The sequence below is a fragment of the Pipistrellus kuhlii genome, unplaced genomic scaffold (genome assembly GCF_014108245.1).
Source record: "Pipistrellus kuhlii isolate mPipKuh1 unplaced genomic scaffold, mPipKuh1.p scaffold_m20_p_2, whole genome shotgun sequence".
Lineage (NCBI taxonomy): Eukaryota > Metazoa > Chordata > Mammalia > Chiroptera > Vespertilionidae > Pipistrellus > Pipistrellus kuhlii.
Genome location: NW_023425515.1, coordinates 23,615,501 through 23,636,007, shown reverse-complemented (window position 1 = coordinate 23,636,007; position 20,507 = coordinate 23,615,501). Strand labels below are relative to the sequence as shown.

Genomic DNA, 20,507 nt, shown 5'->3' with positions numbered 1-20,507 from the left:
ATCACATTTTAAACATTAATAAATGGGTGTTTTGTATAATTTTTTAACAACAAAAGATCTTAATAATGAAATTTTGCCACCTTAAGTGAATATTGTAGAGATTAATTGCAGACATTTGCATATAACAAATGGCATGTGTTTCTACTGGAAAAAAAATCAGATAACTCTATTTAAGTGTAGAAGGAAAATACAGCATTATTGTGGAAGCTTCATTAAATTGAATAGCCTTTATAAAGTTTTTTTTTATATAAAAGCATTTCTATGACATATAAGTTATTGCATTTCTCCCAGTATTTGTGCAAGTTGAGGTGATAGCTGTTGGATGTGAAAGTTCTAAGTAAATACTACGTCTACTAGCCGAGCTATATCAGCATTTGATTGCAACAAGTCTTTCGGGCTGCATGGCAAAATTTATATCACTGGACATTATTTTAGTCATAGCCTCTACTGTTTTACACAGTATATTTATAGAGATAAGCTATTTATCTTAGAAAGATAATAAGAAATAATCAGATGAAGCTGTATTCATTCTGGAAAATATATGTCAAATGAAAGCAACATGGTGCAAAATTGTTAAATTATTTTAATTCTTCAGAAAATCTAGACCGATGTTCACAACCTGAGCTGCACATTATAATCCCCTGGAGAACTTGGTAGAGGAAAATAAACCAACAATGCTGAGTCCCACTCCCTGTGTTTGATTAAGTTGTTTTGGGGTCAGGCCCACACACTGACAATTTTAAAGAGCACCTTCAGATGAATCCATTGTGCAACCAGGTTGAAACCGATGATCTAAACCAAGTGATATGTTAAAAAGTAGACATGATGAGATGGTGACTCATAAAGTCTTGCTGATTTTGTAGCTTTCCAGAAGCAGGTGTTCCAGCTTAAACATTTTCTATGCCTCTAACTGCTGCTCATTTATCTGGCAGATTTCTTTTTGCCTTCTCCTCATCACTAGCATGCTATGGAAAAAGAGGTGAAATGTGGAAGTAAGATTCCCTCCGCATTATTTCTCATAAATTGCTGTTGTAAAACTAGAGTGGGAGAGGAGGTAGGCAAGTGGGAATTGAACCAAAGGCTGAATAAAAATTTGCATCAATTTCAAGATTTCATTACAAAATAAAATCTTGCCTCACTCCATTAGTCTTTAGCTCATTAAGGTTTGAATGCCTAAGTAAATCATGATTATCATTTAGGAACAAAAACAGCATCATAGTATTTTTAACACTGAGAACTCAGTAAAGAAATGTTGACAAAATAGGATTTATTGATACAGGTGTACATCACAGAACATTTGGTTTATGAACAGATTAATCTGTTTTATTTGTTTAAATGTATTTAACTCTTATAAATGTGTGTTTTTGACAACAGGAACTTCAAATAAAAAAGTTGACAGCAATGTGGATCCCGATGTTTATTCTCTTGCTGTTGAAAACTTGGGGGAAAGCAGCTTTTCTGAAAGTCATTTCAAAGAGAAAAGTATAATCGATATGGAATGTAATCAAATGTTGAATAATTCCTGCATATCATCTGCAAACAAAGATTCTTTTCCAAAGGTAGATTTAGAAACACCTTCCATTAAGGAGAAATTGTCTCAAGACAGCAAAGAATCCTTGGAATGTAGCAATTTTCTGGAGAAGCCAAACTTTGAAGATTCAAAAACTACAGAATCACCACTGGTAAATTTCAATTATGTTTGTTATATTAAAATTTTTATAAGAACATCATAAGAAAATGTTATGCTCACACAATACATTCTTAAATGTTTTCTCCAATTGAAGTTAAAATGTACTGCCATATATTATCACGAGGTAGCTGAAGATTGAGTTATATGGGAAAGAATGTTAATGACTTACAGGACAAATCTAATATGGTAAATGCCATGATAATAAATGGCTTCTATAACAAATAAAACTTGAGGGTCTATCTCATGTACCATATTTATAGTGCTGTTACCTTTCTAAATGAAATTTGTTGTTATAAATATTTTAGTATAATAAATCCATTCTAGATTTTTACTGTATAGTCACTGGTTAAAGTGAAATAAAGGCAAATATGTAGATAGAGTCAGTTTTTGTGGCTTAATGTAAGTATAGGAGTTAAAGGTATCTGTCAGGTACAAGGTTAATAAAGGAATAGGGGTGAAGTTTGTGTTTCTTCTTAGGAAAAATGGTAAAGCAGCAATTGGCAATAATTATTGCATTACTACCAAATTTTAAAAGTACATTTAAATCTCTGTTCCACATACTAAAAATGTGAAGTAATAGTGATTATTAATAATAATCTCTTGGGAAATTGAGCAAGACAAATGTTAAAATCTTTGGAAATGGCGAAGTCCAACATTTAACTATCCTTTAGAGTCATTTGAAATGAATCTCTATCGTGCCTAAACTGAAGGTGGTACCAAAAAATTGAACTGAATATTGAGCTGCTGCTACTTCTGTTTGGAGATTGGATTTCTGTGCCCACTTTGCGGCTGATCTTGTTCCTTTTTAAAGTGGCAAAGTGGAATGAGACCTCTGCAAAACCTTAGATCCCTAAAAGTCTGCTCAGTCTCTGAAGGACTTGGCCAGGAGACATATTCTCTCCCCTCTTCCAATGAAGAAAACAATTGAGCATAGATTGAATCTGTGCAAACAGAACAGACAAAAACTCTAGTTGACCTGTTTCCCCAGGGCACCATGAGGAGGGCTAGTAATACCTGCCCATGCAATGTGCTGTGTTAGAGGAGAGGAATCCTGAGCAAAGAAACCCAATTTTATTTATAGTGTTTGTAAGTCTGGCTGACCTTTGCCTTAGCAAGAGGAGACATCATCTTCTGTTAAAATAAATAAAACAAAACTATTTTTATTAACAAGGATATATCTCAAAAATATGATATAAAAATTGAACTGTAAAAGGGTACATAGATTTTGATAGCACTTTTGGAAACATTTACAATATGTACCTTTTTATGGATACACTCAAATTTAATAATATTAAAAATATAATATATTAGAATAGAGAATGTCAACTTCAATTAAATAATACAATTAATTTATAAAGATGGATATACATTGTGGTATAGAAATTTCTCATATGTGGAATCTAGTGAACAAAAACTGATGGACAAAATCGAAACAGAGGCATGAATACATGAAATAATAGACTGACAGCTGTCAGAGGGGAGGGGCGAGTAAAGGGACCGTATGGAAGAAGGTGAAGGGGATTAGCCAAAGAACATATAGGCAAAACCTATAGACACAGACAACAGCCAAAGGGAAGGTGGGGGGGGGGCTGTGTGGAGGTGGGTACAGAGGGTCATATATAATAATGTCAATAATAAAATAATAAAATGAAGTAAAATAAAATGTAATTCAGTTATATGTCCATTATATCTCAATAAAGCTAGAAAAAAATTTGAAACAAATCTTTAAATTACTGATATTAAATTGTGTGATCAAGTTGAATCATGTGTTATACATATCTATAAACATGATCTCTGAACACATAACAACTTGGCCACTCAGTGTATATCCTATACAATAAAAGGCTAATATGCAAATTGTCCCCTTGACCAGGAGTTTGAACAGGAGTTCGACCAACAGGCAGGCCAGCCAACTGCCCATGACCCCTCCCCCTGGGTAGGCTGGTGGGACCCCACCCATGCACAAATTCATGCACTGGGCCTCTAATACACACACACACACACACACACACACACACACACACACACACATATATATATGTATACATTCAGAGATCATAATAATCTGGCCACTCAGTGTATTTAAAGCATTTCACAATTAACATTTAAATGTTAAAAAAGCTACTAATTATATTTTTATCTTTTATGATATTACTAGACTCTTGGTCCATGAAATTTGTGCACTGGGGTGGGGGCTGGGGAGCACATCCCTAAGCTCAGGCTACACCCTCTCACAGATGAGGAGCCTTGGGGGATGTCCAACTGATGGCTTAAGAGAGTGGGCCCAAATTAGTAGGCTATTCTTAGAGCTCCCTCCACTACCACTGCACTTGCCAGCTGTGAGCTCAGCTTCTGGTTGAGTGGTGCTTACCCTGTGGGAGCACATTGATCACCAGGAGGCAGCTTCTTCATTGAGCTTCTGCCTCCTGATGGTCGTGCATGTCATAGCAACCGGTCCTTCTGCCTTTTGGTCGATTTGCATATTAGCCTTTTATTATATAGGATTATAAAAGAAAAGTGTTAAATGATTACATCATAGAGAACAGTGCTTTATAATCTACTGATGACTACAGGAAATGTTTTTATGCTCCTCCTGCCCTAGCAAAAGCCATTCTTTGAGCAGAAACTACTTGGACATTTGTTGTGCTCCAGTGGAAATTTCAAGAGTGAGCAACAAGGGAAATTTTTAGTAATGGCATTACTTGACTTTGAAATTGACTGTTTGGCAGTTCATTTTGCACGTAATTTTTTAAAAATTGAGTTATTCATAAAGGTGGGACCACCTATGAAATTAAGTACTAAGTAGTAGAGCAGCAACGATGAGATAAAAGTCAGGTGCTGGGAAGAATGTGGTCTAATCGGGCTCTTGGTCTGGTTCTGAAACAACCAAGTTAACTTTGTGAGTTTTGGAAGAACAAACTCACTTTCATTGTTCTGTTGACCAAGGCTTTAAAAAAAACTTTCCAGATTTGTAATTGTCTAATCCAAATATGAGCTCCACTATGGCTGAAGGGGTTCTGTAAATTGGTTTCAGTGTCTGGGGGAACCAGTGAAGATATGAGTAGAGTGGACTTGGACTTATCTTTGAATGAGATGATTTATTGGTGGCTGTTTGGTTTTGTACATCTTAGCATTTATATGACTTATAAATTGGAATCAAGTTACAATAATTTCTTTTGTGTTGGTTACCAGCTTGAACAGACCACATTAGGGCATTCATTAGATCCATTAGGGAACTTTTAAATACTGATAGCCACTCTGATATATTGTAAGCCCATTTAGAGCTCTCAATTCAAATCTTTTATCTGTTTCTTATAGACTCCATGTACTTAAAATATATATTTTTTTATTGATTTTTTTTTTTCAGAGAGGAAGGGAGAGGGATAGAAAGTTAGAAACATTAATGAGAGAGAAACACCAATCAGCTGCCTCCTGCACACCCACTACTAGGGATGTGCCCGCAACCAAGATATATGCCCTTCACTGGAATTGAACCTGGGACCCTTCAGTGCACAGGCTGATGCTCTATCCACTGAGCCAAACTGGTTGGGACTTATGTACTTTTCAATTTTATTTGTATTCTTCCGTGGGATGAAAGTATATATATATATATATATATATATATATATATATATATATATATATATAATGAGCTCATAGTGTGATAGAGTAAGTCTAGGCATCAAATGAGAAAGACTTATATTCAAAATCTAGGTCTGCTACTTTTGAGCTATATAAACTCAAATTACATAGCTTGTTCCTGCCTGTTTTCTAATCGCTTAATGATGAAAATGTTGTTAACTTGGACTTTGTCTATGACCATGGTGTGATCAGATTTATTCTCTTTGACACTTTATCTTTGAAATAATATTATGTATAGAAAAAGACACTAGTTCAAAAAGCACAGCATATGAGAGATATTCTGCTTTCCAAATAATGTGTATGCAATGACATTGAAGGGGGAAAAATAAAGGAAATAAAGGAGAAAGGAAAATTTGGTTTCATGAACTTCTGTATTCTTCGGTTTGATGGCAATTACTGTAGATAATTACTGTAATTGTGGTTTATACATTTCTCAAAACTTATTATATATAAACTAGAGGCCCGGTACAAGAAATTTGTGCATGGGAGAGGGTCTCCTCACCCTAGCCTGCATGCTTTCTAATCTGGGACCCTTTGGGGGACATCCAACTGCCAGTTTAGGCTTGATCCCGGGAATCAGCCTAAACTGGCAGTTGGACATTCCTCTCACAACCTTGGACTGCTGGCTTCTAATCTCTCACCTGCCTGCCTGTCTGGCCACCCCTTATTGCCCCCCTTGCTGGCCTAGTTGCCCCTGATTGCCCCCATGCCAGTCTGGTTGCCCCCAACTTCCCCCCTGCCAGCCTAATCACCTCCAACTGCCCCCTCTGCCAACCTGGTTCCCCTCTACTGCACCCTTGGCCTGGTTACCCCCAAGTGTCCCCCCACTTGCCTATTGCCTCTTACTGTATCTTCTCCCCCACCCCCCGCCCCCGGCCAGCCTGATTTCCCCCAATTGCCCCCTGCCAGCCTTGTCACCCCACACAGCCTGCTGTTCAGTCATTTGGTCATCCCTCATTAATCCCCCCTGCTGGCCTGGTCATAGGCAGCCATCTTGTGATGGTGTGAGGGTCAATTTGGATATTACCACTTTATTATATAGGATGTTATTATTTATGTCTCCTTTACTAGAAATTAAACTTGAGGAGGGCAGAATTCATGCCAAGAACATAGTAGGTACTCAATGAATGAATGTGCTGCTTTGTGTTGATGAGATAAACTTAATTTAGTTGTATAATTTTTTCCTAGTCGTTACAGGAAATAGCCCTCAGAAATAAGCCTATTACTGAAAAATATCAAGGACTTGAAAGATTCTTTGTTTCTGAGAGAAACGAAAGCCTCAACTCGCTGCCTTCTCATAGTTTAGAACGCAGATCTTCTGGTACTACGATAACAATTGCAGGTAAATTCAGTCATGAAATCAGTTGGCCTGTTGACCAACTTAACAATTTTCTGACACATTTTTTAAAGCAGTCCATCATCATCTTAGGAAATATTGGGCAATTCTGTTCAACAAATACAATCATTATATTCTTCTTTAGCTGAAGTTATTAGTTCTGTATGAGTTGCCACATATTTATATTGAAAACTGCTATCAGAATGAGGGATTACATGACTATTATGAGACTGGGAGAAATTATTTTTAGAATTTAGTAATGTATTCCTTAATAAACTATGAAATAAGCATCATATGATGATTCTTAAATGTCAGCTTAAAGGAAAACCCCAAAATCTCAGGATCTGTGAGATTTCTGAGACATACTGTTATTTTCTTTTAAAACTAGATTTTGGTTTCTCGTGAATTTTTAGGATTCCTCTGTATTCAAATGTGTTTATTCACATACAAACAATTATGTTTTATGTAATATTGTTAAATACTTCTTAAAATACCTGTTCTATTCAAATATGCATATAACATCTTTGCAGTTTAGAGTTTATTTTTATCTTTATTAAGCTATGCAAATCTAATGGTTTTTATTGTGTAATTATGACATTTTGTCTTTCCTAATATATAACAAACCATTATAAATGTTCCTTCTTTAGCTAAATATTATCCAGTAAGATAATATAGTTTTATTAACCAATGACACCCCAATAAATTCAATACCAATAACAAATAAAAAGAAAAAGAAATAAAGCAAAACATAATTTTTTCTTCTTTACCACGTATATAATTGTACCATTTTTCTATTTCAGGAGACAGAGACTGGATCCCAGACCAGAGCATAATTGCATGTCCTAACAGTGCAGTTGCCTCCGGTGCTGTGCAGTGTGGCCAGAACCCATCATCAGGTAGAACACAGCAAAAGATGGGTGAGATGCACTGTATATACTGGACAGTGACATGTTGCTGATTCACTCTATTGATTAGTTTGTCTTTAGCAGTTTATTAGCCACCTGAAAGTTAATTTTTGCAGTGTTATAAACTTAGTCATTTTAACTAACTGTCCTATACTTTCTCCACAAAACAAAAAACCTAGAGTAGTCATTATTCCTGCTAAAACACACAAAGACAAACAAACTGAGTTGCAACCTTAGTTATTTTCTGTAGCAATGTATTAGAATGAAATGTTTTAAAAATGTAGCTCAGGATATGGTGTATACTTTGAACAATCCTTACCTACTCAGTTTCATTATGCTCTGAGGAAAACTGTATTTATACTAGGTTTTGTGTACTTCTCCACTTGGTTTATATGATGGTCAGCTATAGCCATTTATGAAATGAACTAGAGGCCTGTTGCACAAAGATTCATGCAATAGGTCTTCCTTCCCCTGGCTGCTGGCACTGATTTTCTTCTGGCACCTGGGACCCAGGCCTCTGCTCCAGAGAGAATCTTCAGTCTTTGCTCCAGCTGGAGCCTTCAGTCTTTGCTGTGGCCTGAGTGCTACTCCTGTCACTCCATCTGGTCACTGCCTTCCCCTCATAGCAGGCATTCTGCCTCTCTTGGCCTCTCCACACCTACATTTATGCTGTCAAGAGGCCCGGAGTGGCTAACTACATTTTTGTTCGGTTAATTTGCATACTCACTCCTGATTGGCTGGTGGATGTTGCAAAGTGATGGTCAATTTGCATATTTCCCTTTTTTCCTGTAGATGGCTTAGGCTAAGATTAAAGCTGAGATACCTCCATTCTAAACCTACTGCTGAGGGTGTTAACGTTGGGCTTGATTTAGTTCATTTACTCTATTGTCTAACCAAAATAATTGCCAGATTTTCTTTGACATGTTGAATGTTTGTTGAAATATTTTCATAGTGAGTATAAGCAGAGAATTTTGACATTATTCTTATCAATAGTATTATTAGTTAATTTTCACTATCCATTAATACCTGCTAAAGTAAATTTATGCTGAATTTTATATGAATTTTGTAGTAGATGACTGATGAAAGGCAATTCAATACAGATGTGTTGATTATGTTGGTACTGTGCTGGGCTTGGGGATAAAGGATGCATCCGTAATGTTCACTGAACAATTTAGGAGGGGCACTTGAAAAAGGGGCTTTTTGCCTTTGCCCGAAAGCCATCTTAAAACCAGAAATTTAATTACATATAATTTGTACAGAAGTGTAAGATTTATATGTCTCTCTTGCCCTAAATCCTATGATTAAAGTTCTTTGGCTAGATTAGATATTTTCCATATACATTTATGTTATGAAACTGTCAGACATGAGATATTTTGAGTGAAAAAATCATCCATTTAAGACAAATGTTTTTTTGGCTCTATTGTTAGGTACCCATACTCATATCAGAATCTAGATCACCTTAAAAAACTCTGGTTGCTTCCTTCTGAGTCAGTTAAAGGAAATGTTTTAAATCTTGGTGTATTAATGAATTCAAACTCAGATGCAGCATACTCTGAGAAACTTGTTACTAAGACAAATATTCATACATAATTACCCAAATGCTTTTAAATATCCTTTTGGAATGGTCAGTTGAAATCAATAATTTACTATTGAAACATCTGTGAGAGCACTAACTTTAGGCCAGGCACTACCAGACAAGGGTGATATGAAATAGCCCTTCTTCCCGTGGCCCCAGAGTTAAGTCTAGCATAGAGGATCTCAGATGTCAGTGGGAGCAGAATCATGGGGGAGACCTATTGTAATAGACTCTCCTCGCTCACTCCTTGTGATTTGGATTCATTCAGGCTGAAATAAGCTCCAGTAATTTGCATTTATTTTATCGACAACTCCATGTTATACTAATATAGTTGTCCAAAAATCATATATTGAGAAAACTGCAATATAGATATGTAAGCATCAATTACCTCATCTATAAGTTTTATAAAAAGACTGTGAGTGACATACTTTTGGGGATTGAAATGTAATTAATAATAGTTACAATAGAGGTAGGTACCTGTGCAGTCTTTTAGGAGTGGTGTTGATAAAATAATTGTTTTGTCACTGAAAAGTGTAGATATGCAAGGTATTTGAGACTAAATGACATTTCAACCAAAGCTTGAAGAATTCATAAGATTCACCTGTTAGGAGCATAGAGAAATGGCTTCATAGAGACAAAAAAAAATAGCTTTATCAGTGGCCTTATATAAAACAAAAATTTCCTGGCTATGCCATAACTTCTAGAAATCTTACATTCTGAACTGATGCCAGTATATAAAGGAGTTCCTATTTCTGTAAGATTTTTTTTTTTAGATTTGTGAATGTAAAACATGATAGCTATGAAAGATATGTGTGTTTACTAGCAAGTCCACTGATTCTATCCACCTCCCCCTAAAAGCTACTCCTAATCACCCAACCCATCTTTCTGTCTCTGTAAATGGCACCACCATCCAAACATTGCTAAAGCCGAGCCCAGAGAATCATGACTTTCTTACTCATCACATCCTATTTATCTGTAGATTCTGCTATTTTCAGCGCTAAAATTGACCTCAAATCTAACCACTTCTATCTGCTCAAGATGAACCCAAGCCAGTTGTTCATCACCTCTTACTTGTCTCCCCAAAATGCATTTTTGCCTCTTCATAAAGTTATGATTAATTTCCATCAAATTCTACTACTTATAATCAGAGTGAATTATTTATATTTATTGTCATAAAATTATTTATAATTTATATGGAGTGGATCATATTTCCCATAAATTTAAGCCATAAATAATGTCAGTCTTCTGCTTTAAAGCATTCCATATCCTCTTAGAGAAGATAGAGAAAAAATCATATTCTTTACTGCACATCACACAACAGCACCTGTGTTGTCCCTGCCTGTCTTTTCTAACTGCAGCTTCTCCCACATTGCAGCCCCACTGGCTTTCTTTCTTTTCTTGGACAAGCCATACTTTTACCTTATGTGCTCTTCCCTCTGACCAAGGTTTCTCTGAAGCCTTCATCTCAATCTTCATATCCTCATTCATGTTATTGATTTTTTCTCATTATTGAGACTCAGCTCAGAGGCTGCCTTCTTAGAGAGAGGCCTTCTCAGATTGCCCTGTCTATTTAGTGCTGGTCTCTTGAGTCCCTTAGTCACATTTACCTTTCTTTTTTAAAAAAGCATATTTTATTGATTTTTACAGAAAGGAAGGGAGAGGGATAGAGAGTTAGAAACATTGATGAGAGAGAAACATCAATCAGCTGCCTCCTGCACACCCCTACTGGGGATGTGCCTGCAACCAAGGTACATGACCTTGACTAGAATTGAACCTGGGACCTTTCAGTCCATAGGTGGACGCTCTATCCACCCAGTCAAACCAATCAGGACACATTTACCTTTTTTTATCTTTCTCATAGAACCTACCACTAAGTGAAATTATTTTCATTTACTTGTATATTTTCTGCTGATCCCACCCATAGTGGGAAAAAAAGCAAGAATCTTGCCTGTCCCATTCATTCGTGCGTCTTCAGTGATGAAACAGGCAATGGGTCATTGTAAGCACTTAGGCAGTGCTTCTGAATGAGGGAAGCTGGAGAGCAGGTCTGTGTGTTAGTCTGGCATACAACCTGAGGATGGGACAATGTCTGATTCACTTATGAATAACCTGGATCCTGACACAGTGCCTAGCAGTTTTAGGATTTGACATATGATTTTGTAATTAAATTGGATAGGGTGTGAATTTATAAGTTCTCAGAGTTGGAAGGGATTTAAGACATTATTCTGTCCAACCGCTTAATTTTGCTGGCAAGATATGAATTTTCATGTCCTTGGTCAGAAGCTGATTTCTAATTCTAGGAGATGAGACAGGTTCTTGCTTCCCAGTTTAGCATTTTTCTATGTTGCTGAATAAAATTTCCATATGTGTTTCAAGAACTGTTGGAAAACACATTTCTATGTTTTATGTATAAATTCTCAGTAATTTACACAGTTGAGCAAGAATATCAATAGACAATAATGTTTTGCAACCTTTGTTCAAGAATGAAATAGTGGGTCTTATGATCAGATAGAAATTGTTTCTGAAACACTGTGGAAAATCCATGTTACCCTGATTATGCTTCATCAATTCTAATGTGTAATTAGAATAGCAACCATGACTATTGTTCTTATTAATTGAGTGATTCATATTTTCATATTCCTATCAGCATTCTTGTGCCCATTAATATAACCCAAAAGCACCCTTCAACTTTATCTTTCCAATATTTGGCATGATCTCATTAGTAATCATAGAGCATATACTCTTTAGCTAATACCAAGGACAATTTCATGTGTTATATTTAGAGTCTAACTGTGATCAGTGTTAATCTATAATTTCCCAATATTACATTACCAGTGATGGCACAAATTACTCCTAAAGTAATCTCTTATATTTATAATCTACCAACTGGGCTGTAAAAATGTATGGAATGATCCCTGCAACAATGGCATTTTTCATTAATGCCAGCCTTAACTGTGTCTCAAATCTTAACCCTACCAATAACATTAATAAGCTTATGCAATAAACATGAAAGAGAATGACGTACCCACCTACATGAATAAAATAAATGACTAAAGTCGAGGACCATATTAGAGCTTCTTATGTCTCTGCATATTGGTTACTCTTAATTGCACTTTGAATGTATTTTCATTAAGAAAGATGGTCTGTGCATCACCACCATTTGTCCACCAACCAGATCTGAAATATCATGGCCGGCATGTACACATAAGGAACTATCTGGCATTGAAATGGGGACTCAAAAGAACTGTCCCAGAAAGGAACCAGAAAGGAACTCAGAAAGGAACTCACTACAGACTGACTCATTTGCCTCTCAGCATAATCATTATGGCTTTTCTCAGTTTAGGTTCTTACAAGGGTATTTCTTGGATTACATGATCTCACACATCTAGAGGAAATAATGAACAGCATAAACAGACCCAGAGAAAGAGAACCAGCGATCAGACTCTCAAACCTCAGAGGGAAAGTAAGGGAGGATGAGGGTAAGGGGAAGAGATCAACCAAAGGACTTGTGTGCATACATATGGGCCTAGCCAGTGGCCATGGACAACGGGGGTGGGGGTGGGGGCCATATCTAGGGAGGGGTTTAGGATGGGAAAGGGGGAATAAGGACAATTATGTGAGACCATAATCAATAATAATAATAATAATAATAATAATAATAAAATTAAATTTTAAAAAAAGAAAGTTGGTCTGTCTCCTTCTGTGTGCTAAGCATAAGTCTGATTCATTTCTGGTATACTTTTATTTTTTTCTCAATTAGGATCAATTACCCTCAAGTATTGTGGCAACCAGATGTTGTTATGAGTTCAGCAACCAGATGTTGTTATGAGTTCAGCAAGTACCGTGTTTCCCCGAAAATAAGACATCATCCGAAAATAAGACCTAGCGCATGGAAAGATAAGACACCCCCTGAAAATAAAACCTAGTGCAACTTTGGGAGAAAAAATTAATATAAGACATTGTCTTATTTTGGGGGAAACAGGATATTTGTACTCTTCTGAATTTTCTGAAGGACACTTACATTATGTCAAAATGTTCTCACCAGGTATCTATACGTGTTGGCAGAAGTTCAGTTCTTGCTAATAAATCTTTTGTTTTTGTTTTTTTATTATTATTATTATTTAATATATTTTATTGATTTTTAACAAAGAGAAAGAGAGCTAGAAATGTTGCTGAGAGAGAAACATCAACCAGCTGCCTCTTGCACAGCCCCCACCGGGGATGTGCCCGCAACAAAGGTACATGCCCTTGACCGGAATCGAACCTGGGACCTTTCAGTCCGCAGACCAACGCTCTACCACTGCCAAACCAGCTTCGGCTGTTTGTTTTATTTTCATATGAGTTCTAAGCCCCTTTAAATTTTACTTGACTGAAACCTAGCACATTACAGATTGACGGGTGTGGTTTTCTCCATAAACCTAGAACTTTTGACTTAGATAGGGGAGTTGTTGTTACAAGCACCAACCTATGCTCCTATTGCTGTTCCTATCGCTGCTTCATTATTCAGGAATGAATGGCAAATTTGGTATTATAGATGGCTATGAATAAAACATTGATTCTTTACATATTATAGTTAAAAGGGTAAATCATTTTTAAATTCTTGCCATTAAAATAATTCTTAGGGATATCGACATTTATTTTTCTTAAAACGTAGGCATTTTTTTTTTTTTTTTTTAAGAATAGTCTCCAAACACAAACAGGCACAAAGGGTCAGGATCTTATTTAAGTTTATTCATAATTTTATTCCAACAAAAAGTGTTTTCAAAATTGATTTCTGAAGTGTTCATTAAAATTGGTGCCCTTTGGGACTTACCTTAGTCAGTTTTAATTTCTTAAATAATTATCCACTGCATTAAGATTCTTCTTAAGGTACCAGCTACATTCAGAGTAGATCTGTAAAGTTAAAAAAATAACTTAATAGTCATTAAATATTAAATACATGCCAACTGCCTGTAGCCTATTTTCTGATTTTTACATTTTCCTTTGAGTCAATAGATTGGGCATAATGCTATATGGCATATGTTCAGTTACATCATAATTTTTATGATAATGACAATAGCACTACTCTAAAGAATTTAATATTTTACACAATGTCAATTTGTGTTAAGGGAATGCAAGCTTATCTTCTAATATAAATCATTTATACTCAATATAAATACATTTATCTATTATAAATCAGAACAATGATTCAGTACATTTAAAATGTTATCGGTTCTATGCATTTCTAAATTTGTACTTTGAAAATTTCCTTTATTAAAGAATCTTGAAACAGTGCCAAGGTATAAATTAATCATGTTGTAATAGTATAACATTTGAAGGGATTATTTTCTTCCTACTATGAAAGAGACACACATGTTGAAGAAACCAACAAAACCAACCTTTGAAATATATCAAGATAAAGCCTTGACTGCCTGGGTAGGACACAGTGATAACCTGACTTAGATCTGTGTTTCCAGGACTTTTCCACTAAGTGCCCTATAAGGTAGCAGAGAGTGAACTTGTGTTTAGGAAATTAGAGATTTGATGTCAATTTCTTTAAAGCCTATACTTTAAAAAAATAATTTATACTAATCTATTTTGTCTTCATCTTTGTTCTTTTAAAAAAATATATTTCTATTGTTTTTAGAGAGGAAGGGAGGAGAGAGAGAAATAGAAACATCAATGATGAAAGAGAACCATTGATAGGCTATTCCTGCATGTAACCCACTGAAGATTGAGCTTGCAACTAAGCATGAGCTCTAATCAGGAATTAAACTGTGAGCTCCTGGTTCATAGGTTGACACTCAACCAATGAGTCACTCCGGCCGGGCTCCATGTTTGTTCTAATATAAAAATAAATTACATGCTATCAAGTAAAATTGGTTCAGTAGGAAGTGGTACCATGTTTATCCTTGGGTTGTTTTCCTCTGAAAGGCACAGTGTGGTATTGTCCCAGAATTTAAGAAACATGGCACAGCAGTTGCCTAGGAGATAGATGATATAAGATAGAGGTTTACTGGTCTGGAATTGACTTTGGTTGCAGATGTTTTGCTTTAGTTAATATTAACATTATTTAATCTTTTTATGAATATAGAAAAATTATGAAAAAAATTACTGCGAATTGTTTTTTTTTATAATATGGGAAAAGTAATTTGGGATTAGCAAAGTGTGGATGATAACCTAAAATTTAATTTTTCATACACTCTCGTGCATGTACTGAACTGCTCTAAGTTTAGGGGACTGGTATTTTGTATCTTTAATCACTAATTTAAAATTTAAAAAGTAATTGATTAATTTTTATTTTTTTTTAATTTTAGGCAAGACACCACAGAGACCTTCAACAGCAAATTTACCACTTTCCACCTCTGTTAAAAGAAGTTCCAATCGTAATTCCTCCTATCCTCCACCAAGAAGTGCCCCGGCTCAATTATTATCTAGAGCTGCCTCTGAAATTTCAGAAATTGAACACATTGATATTACTGACCACAATGAGCCTTTTTCAGACAACACTGCTGATCAACAAACCTTTGACAGTCTGGAAAAGGAATTGAATATGCTGAGAAGTCTTGCAGGTACTGCTATTTTCCCCCCCCCTCTGTAGACAAAGTTAACTCTGCCCTCTACCTGATTCTTCACATCCTGCCCCAAGAAAACAAACAAAATGTCTTTTCATTTACCTCTTTTAACCATCCAAGTTCTGTATCTATTTTCTTGAATATCACTTGAGGTCACTCTGCAAATGTTATGTGTGGATAGCCACACAAGAGATAGTCCCCCTTAGGTCACATGAACATAGCTCCATTGTATTGTGTAAGAATCTTTATGTGGACAGAAAAAAAAAAAAATTGTTCTTCTTTCTGCAAACCCCCTGATGGCTTATCTCTGTAGCTGTATGAATGCTGCTGTCCAATATCCCTGTTGGAGAATTAAGCTTAGATGTTTTAAAGCAGTATTTTTTTTTAAAAAAATAAATTTTGTTGACTTTTTACAGAGAGGAAGGGAACGGGATAGAGAGTTAGAAACATCGATGAGGGAGAGATGTCGATCAGCTGCCTCCTGCACACCCCAAATGGGGATGAGCCCGCAACCAAGGTACATGCCCTTGACCAGAATGGAACCCAGGACCTTTCAGTCCGCAGGCCAACGCTCTATCCACTGAGCCAAACTGGTTTCGGCTAAAGCAGTATTTCTTAAGCTTCACCTTATCCAGAAAGCCTCTGGGGATCTTGTTAAAATGCAGACTGTGTCTCTGTATTATCTGGGAATGGGCCAAGATTCTGCACTTCTAACAGTACTCAGTTGAGACCAAAGCTTGTAGTTGGCTGACCAGTTGGAGGGAAATTATGTCTGTGCGTTTTACTTCCTAAACCTCCATGGATGGAGAACAGTAAATCTTAGACATATTCTTGAATTTACAAAGGTCTGGTTCAGTAACAAAACATCAGGAGAGGAAATCTTAATATTTGTCAGAAAGTTGTTCACTCATTTTGACAGAAGTCAGCTGCAAATCTCAGAGGCAGGCCAGAAACTTCCAGGGGCCTGTGCATTCTACCCACAGTGCCTCCCTTGGCTGTTTTAGTGATATTTACCTTTGAATAATGACTTTGGTGTTTTCCTAAAAAAGGATACATATTGGTTTTGAAAAATTCAAGCAATACAAAAGAAATATAAAAGAAAGCCAAAATCCCCCCCAAATTTACTATCCTGAAAACAGCTATTACTAATATTTAATGAGCATCATTTTAAACTTCTCTGCTTATATCATAAGTCTACATATAAGAACTTATAGTTAGGAGGATAATAGATTATAGGAAAGATAATAATTTTATAAAAATAGATTTATGTTCTACATAATAGTTTTTAAAGTTATACATTTATTTACCCAATTTAATAAAAGTAATTGAACTGAAACTAAATGAAATTGTACATTTCAAATAAGTTTTTTTAATCACAAAAATGTTAAGTTGAACTACATCAAATTGCCTTTTGTAATAAAAAACAAACAAACTGTGGAATATTGGCAATTTTATATGGTCCAACCAGTAATTTTAAAAATTAAAGGGAAAGGTAAAAATAAACAGTAAGCAATTGGGACCATTTTTTCTTTATTATGTATTTTCTACAGTAATAAAACTCATTTATTTCTTATTTTTAAACCACATGTAATTATAGATAGCATTGACTACATCTCTGTTATAGTGAAGTTATAATTTTTTATTTATTTTTGAAGGTATCTTTTTATTTCTTCTTTCTTAGTGAAAATTCTTATGGATTAAATGATCAGTACCAGCATTTTTGCTATGACTTTCCAATTTTTGTCTTTTTTTTTTTCCCTTATCTGAGGAAATGGTAAGTGATTTTGGAGAAAGAGGAAGAAGGAAAGAGAGAGAGAGAGAAAGAGAGAGAGAGAGAGAGAGAGAGAGAGAGAGAGAGAGAGAGAGAGAGAGAGAGAGAGAGAGAGAGAGAGAGAGAGAGAGAGATATGATTGGCTGCCTTCTATGCATGCCTAGTCCAGGGATTGAACCTGCAATTTAGGTATGTGCCCTGACCTGGAATTGAACCTTCAGCCTGTTTGGTGTATGTACGGGATGATACTCGAATCAACTGAGCCACCCAGCCAGAGCATGGGCCTTTTATTTTGATTCTTCTCTGGAAAGTTTTATTGTGGCTTTCATGAGAATGTCTGTGCTTAAACTTTATGATTAATTAGCAAGTTAGCTATATGAAATTAGTGGATCACATTTTTTCTCCTTGCACTTAGACATTTCTCTAGTCTGCTGTCTCTGAATATGTGCTAGTTCATCCCTTAGCAGTTTTCCTTTAAATTTAGTTTGCTTGAATGTGATTGTCAAGAAGATTTTCCCCTAAGTAGGGCTCATGGTGCTCAATTTCTTTAGTTCTTTCATGCTTCAGAATGCCTGCTACCTTTATATTTGAATGGCAAATTGGCTGAGCGTAATTTCCCTGGATCCCTTTTATCTTAAACCTTGTACATACTGACTCATCATTTTCTGGGCCTGAATTCCCCTCTGAAGTAGTTTGAGGTCACCTTGATTCTTTACTTCACCCTCTCTCTTCTTTTCTCACTGGATATTTGGGGAAAAAAAATCATATCTTTGAAATTCAGTAACTGAACGAGGATTGTTTCAGTTTTAATAATCCAGCCTTTCTTAAAATAGACGGTTCTCTTTCTGTCTGCAAAATAAGTTCCTCTTTATTTTCAGAGAAATTTTCTGCTATTGTATATTTAAATTGCTTTTCTGTTCCATTTGGTTTTCTCCTGCTGAGAAACCTATTTTGTTTATGTTGGATCCTCTTTGTACAATGCATTTACTTATATTTTCTTCAACTATTTAATTCATATTTTTTTACTTTATTTTGAATTTACTGTGATTCTCTCAAGAGTTGCTTCTATGTCAGAGTTACAATTTTTAGTGGGCTATAGTCTATTCCTTATTGATCAACTTAATAAATTAGCTCTCTAAAGAAATTGCTTTGACTTGCTTTAGCAATTTTTTACATTGGTATAATGTCAAACTTAAAGGAAACTTGCAATAATGCAAAAATCATACAAGGAACTTCTGTATTTATTTTATCCAGGCCATCACTTGTTTGTCTTTTCCCTCATTGCACACACACACACACACACACATACACCTCATTTTTTTCCTGAACAATTTAAGAGGAAGTTATCAATACCATGATCCTTTTATTAAAAAAAAAATTGGGGTGCATTTCCCATGAACAAGGACATTCTCATACACAGTCATAGTAAAATGATAAAGATTAGGAAATTTAACATTGATGTAATATTAGTCTCTAATACATAGTGCATATCTAATTTTTAAAAATTGTCCTGATGTTCTTTTTAGCCTATATTTTTTTCTGGTACAAAATTTAATCCAGAATCAGATCAACATTTAATTTTTTCTTATATCTAACATGTTTGATCTTTGATACTAGTTTTGCTCTTTTTAAAAAATATATATATTTTATTGATTTTGTACAGAGAGGAAGGGAGACAGATAGAGAGTTAGAAACATCGATGAGAGAGAGTCATCGATCAGCTGCCTCTTGCACACCTCTTACTGCGGATATGCCCGCAACCAAGGTACATGCCCTTGACCGGAATCAAACCTGGGACCCTTCAGTCCCCAAACCGACTCTCTATCCATTGAGCCAAACCGGTTTTGGCAAGTTTTGCTCTTTTTAAAAATATTGTTTTTGCCCAGCTGGTATTGCTCAATGGTTGAACATCAACCCATGAACCAAGAAGTCCCAGGTTAGATTTCTGGTCAGGGTACATGCCCAGGTTTCGGGCTCAATTCCCAGAAGGGGGCATGCAAGAGGCAGCCAATTAATGTTTCTCTCTTGTGGATGTTTCTTTTCTATCTTTCTATACCTCTCCCTTTCTCTTGCTCTCAAATCAATAAACACACACACACACACACACACACACACACACACATATATATATATATATATATATATATATATATAATTATTATTTTTTAAATGGTGTTATTATTTTGTGTAGCCAAAAGACATGGGAATTTTCTTATGGTCTTGATCTGTTTTCTACCACATATGCCTTTTATTTAATAATTCTTTGAGTGCTATGGATTTTTGGATTCAGGTTTGTTTGTTTGCATAGCTAGTTGCTATCATTTCTTTGTATCTTACTTGCTCATATCCTCTGTCTTTTCTAATATAATGAAAATGTGTTTTTCTTGAAGTGTTTTATACCTGCACTGAGATCTGTCAGTCTTCTCTTTGGGGATATACTTGTGGGTTGACTATTGCACTCTTCTGTGTCCTGCTAGCTCAGTGTCTCAGAGAGGATAGACAAAGGGCTGGGGACCTCAGCCTCCTTTGTTGGAGGATCTGGGTTCTTATATTTAAAAAAAAAATGTTATTAAATGGCAAATTTCATTGAACCTGGTTTCAAGTGTGTTCTGTCCCCATGGGGATACCTGTACGTTTACAATTTACTTGCCTCTGCTTGTCAGTACTTTAGATATTCTCATTCCTATTATTAGCATACTAGAGGGCCAGTGCACAAAATTCTTGCATGGGTACAGCCACTAGGGCCATCTTCCCCAGCTGCCCAGATCCAACCCTGCCCCCTGCTGCCACCCACCCCAGTTCCCTGTTCTGCATCAGGTGAGCGGAGACTGATGGCTGGGAAAAGGCACCAAAAGGTTGGCCATTTCTGCCCGCCTACTGGCCCCATCCCCACCATAGGTGGCTCTCTGTGTGGGAGGTGACTGGTGAAGTGGGGCCTTGGCCTGGTACAACCTGCATCCTCTGCCACCAATACCAGTTTTTCTGCTCACCATCTGGCGGTCAGAGCCTGCTGGCCAGGGAAAGTGACCAGCA

At 36.0% G+C, this 20,507-nt stretch overlaps 1 protein-coding gene across 1 annotated transcript in view; it reads left to right on the top strand.

The window, feature by feature from the left end:
• The window catches only part of ZBBX (zinc finger B-box domain containing), a 100,026-nt gene that overhangs the window by 68,494 nt on the left and 11,025 nt on the right, over nt 1–20,507 (top strand). The window contains exons 15-18 of the mRNA XM_045583654.1: nt 1,375–1,682; nt 6,521–6,674; nt 7,469–7,585; nt 15,446–15,700. Of these exons, the coding sequence (XP_045439610.1) occupies nt 1,375–1,682; nt 6,521–6,674; nt 7,469–7,585; nt 15,446–15,700 (834 nt within the window). The remainder of the gene's footprint in view (nt 1–1,374; nt 1,683–6,520; nt 6,675–7,468; nt 7,586–15,445; nt 15,701–20,507) is intronic.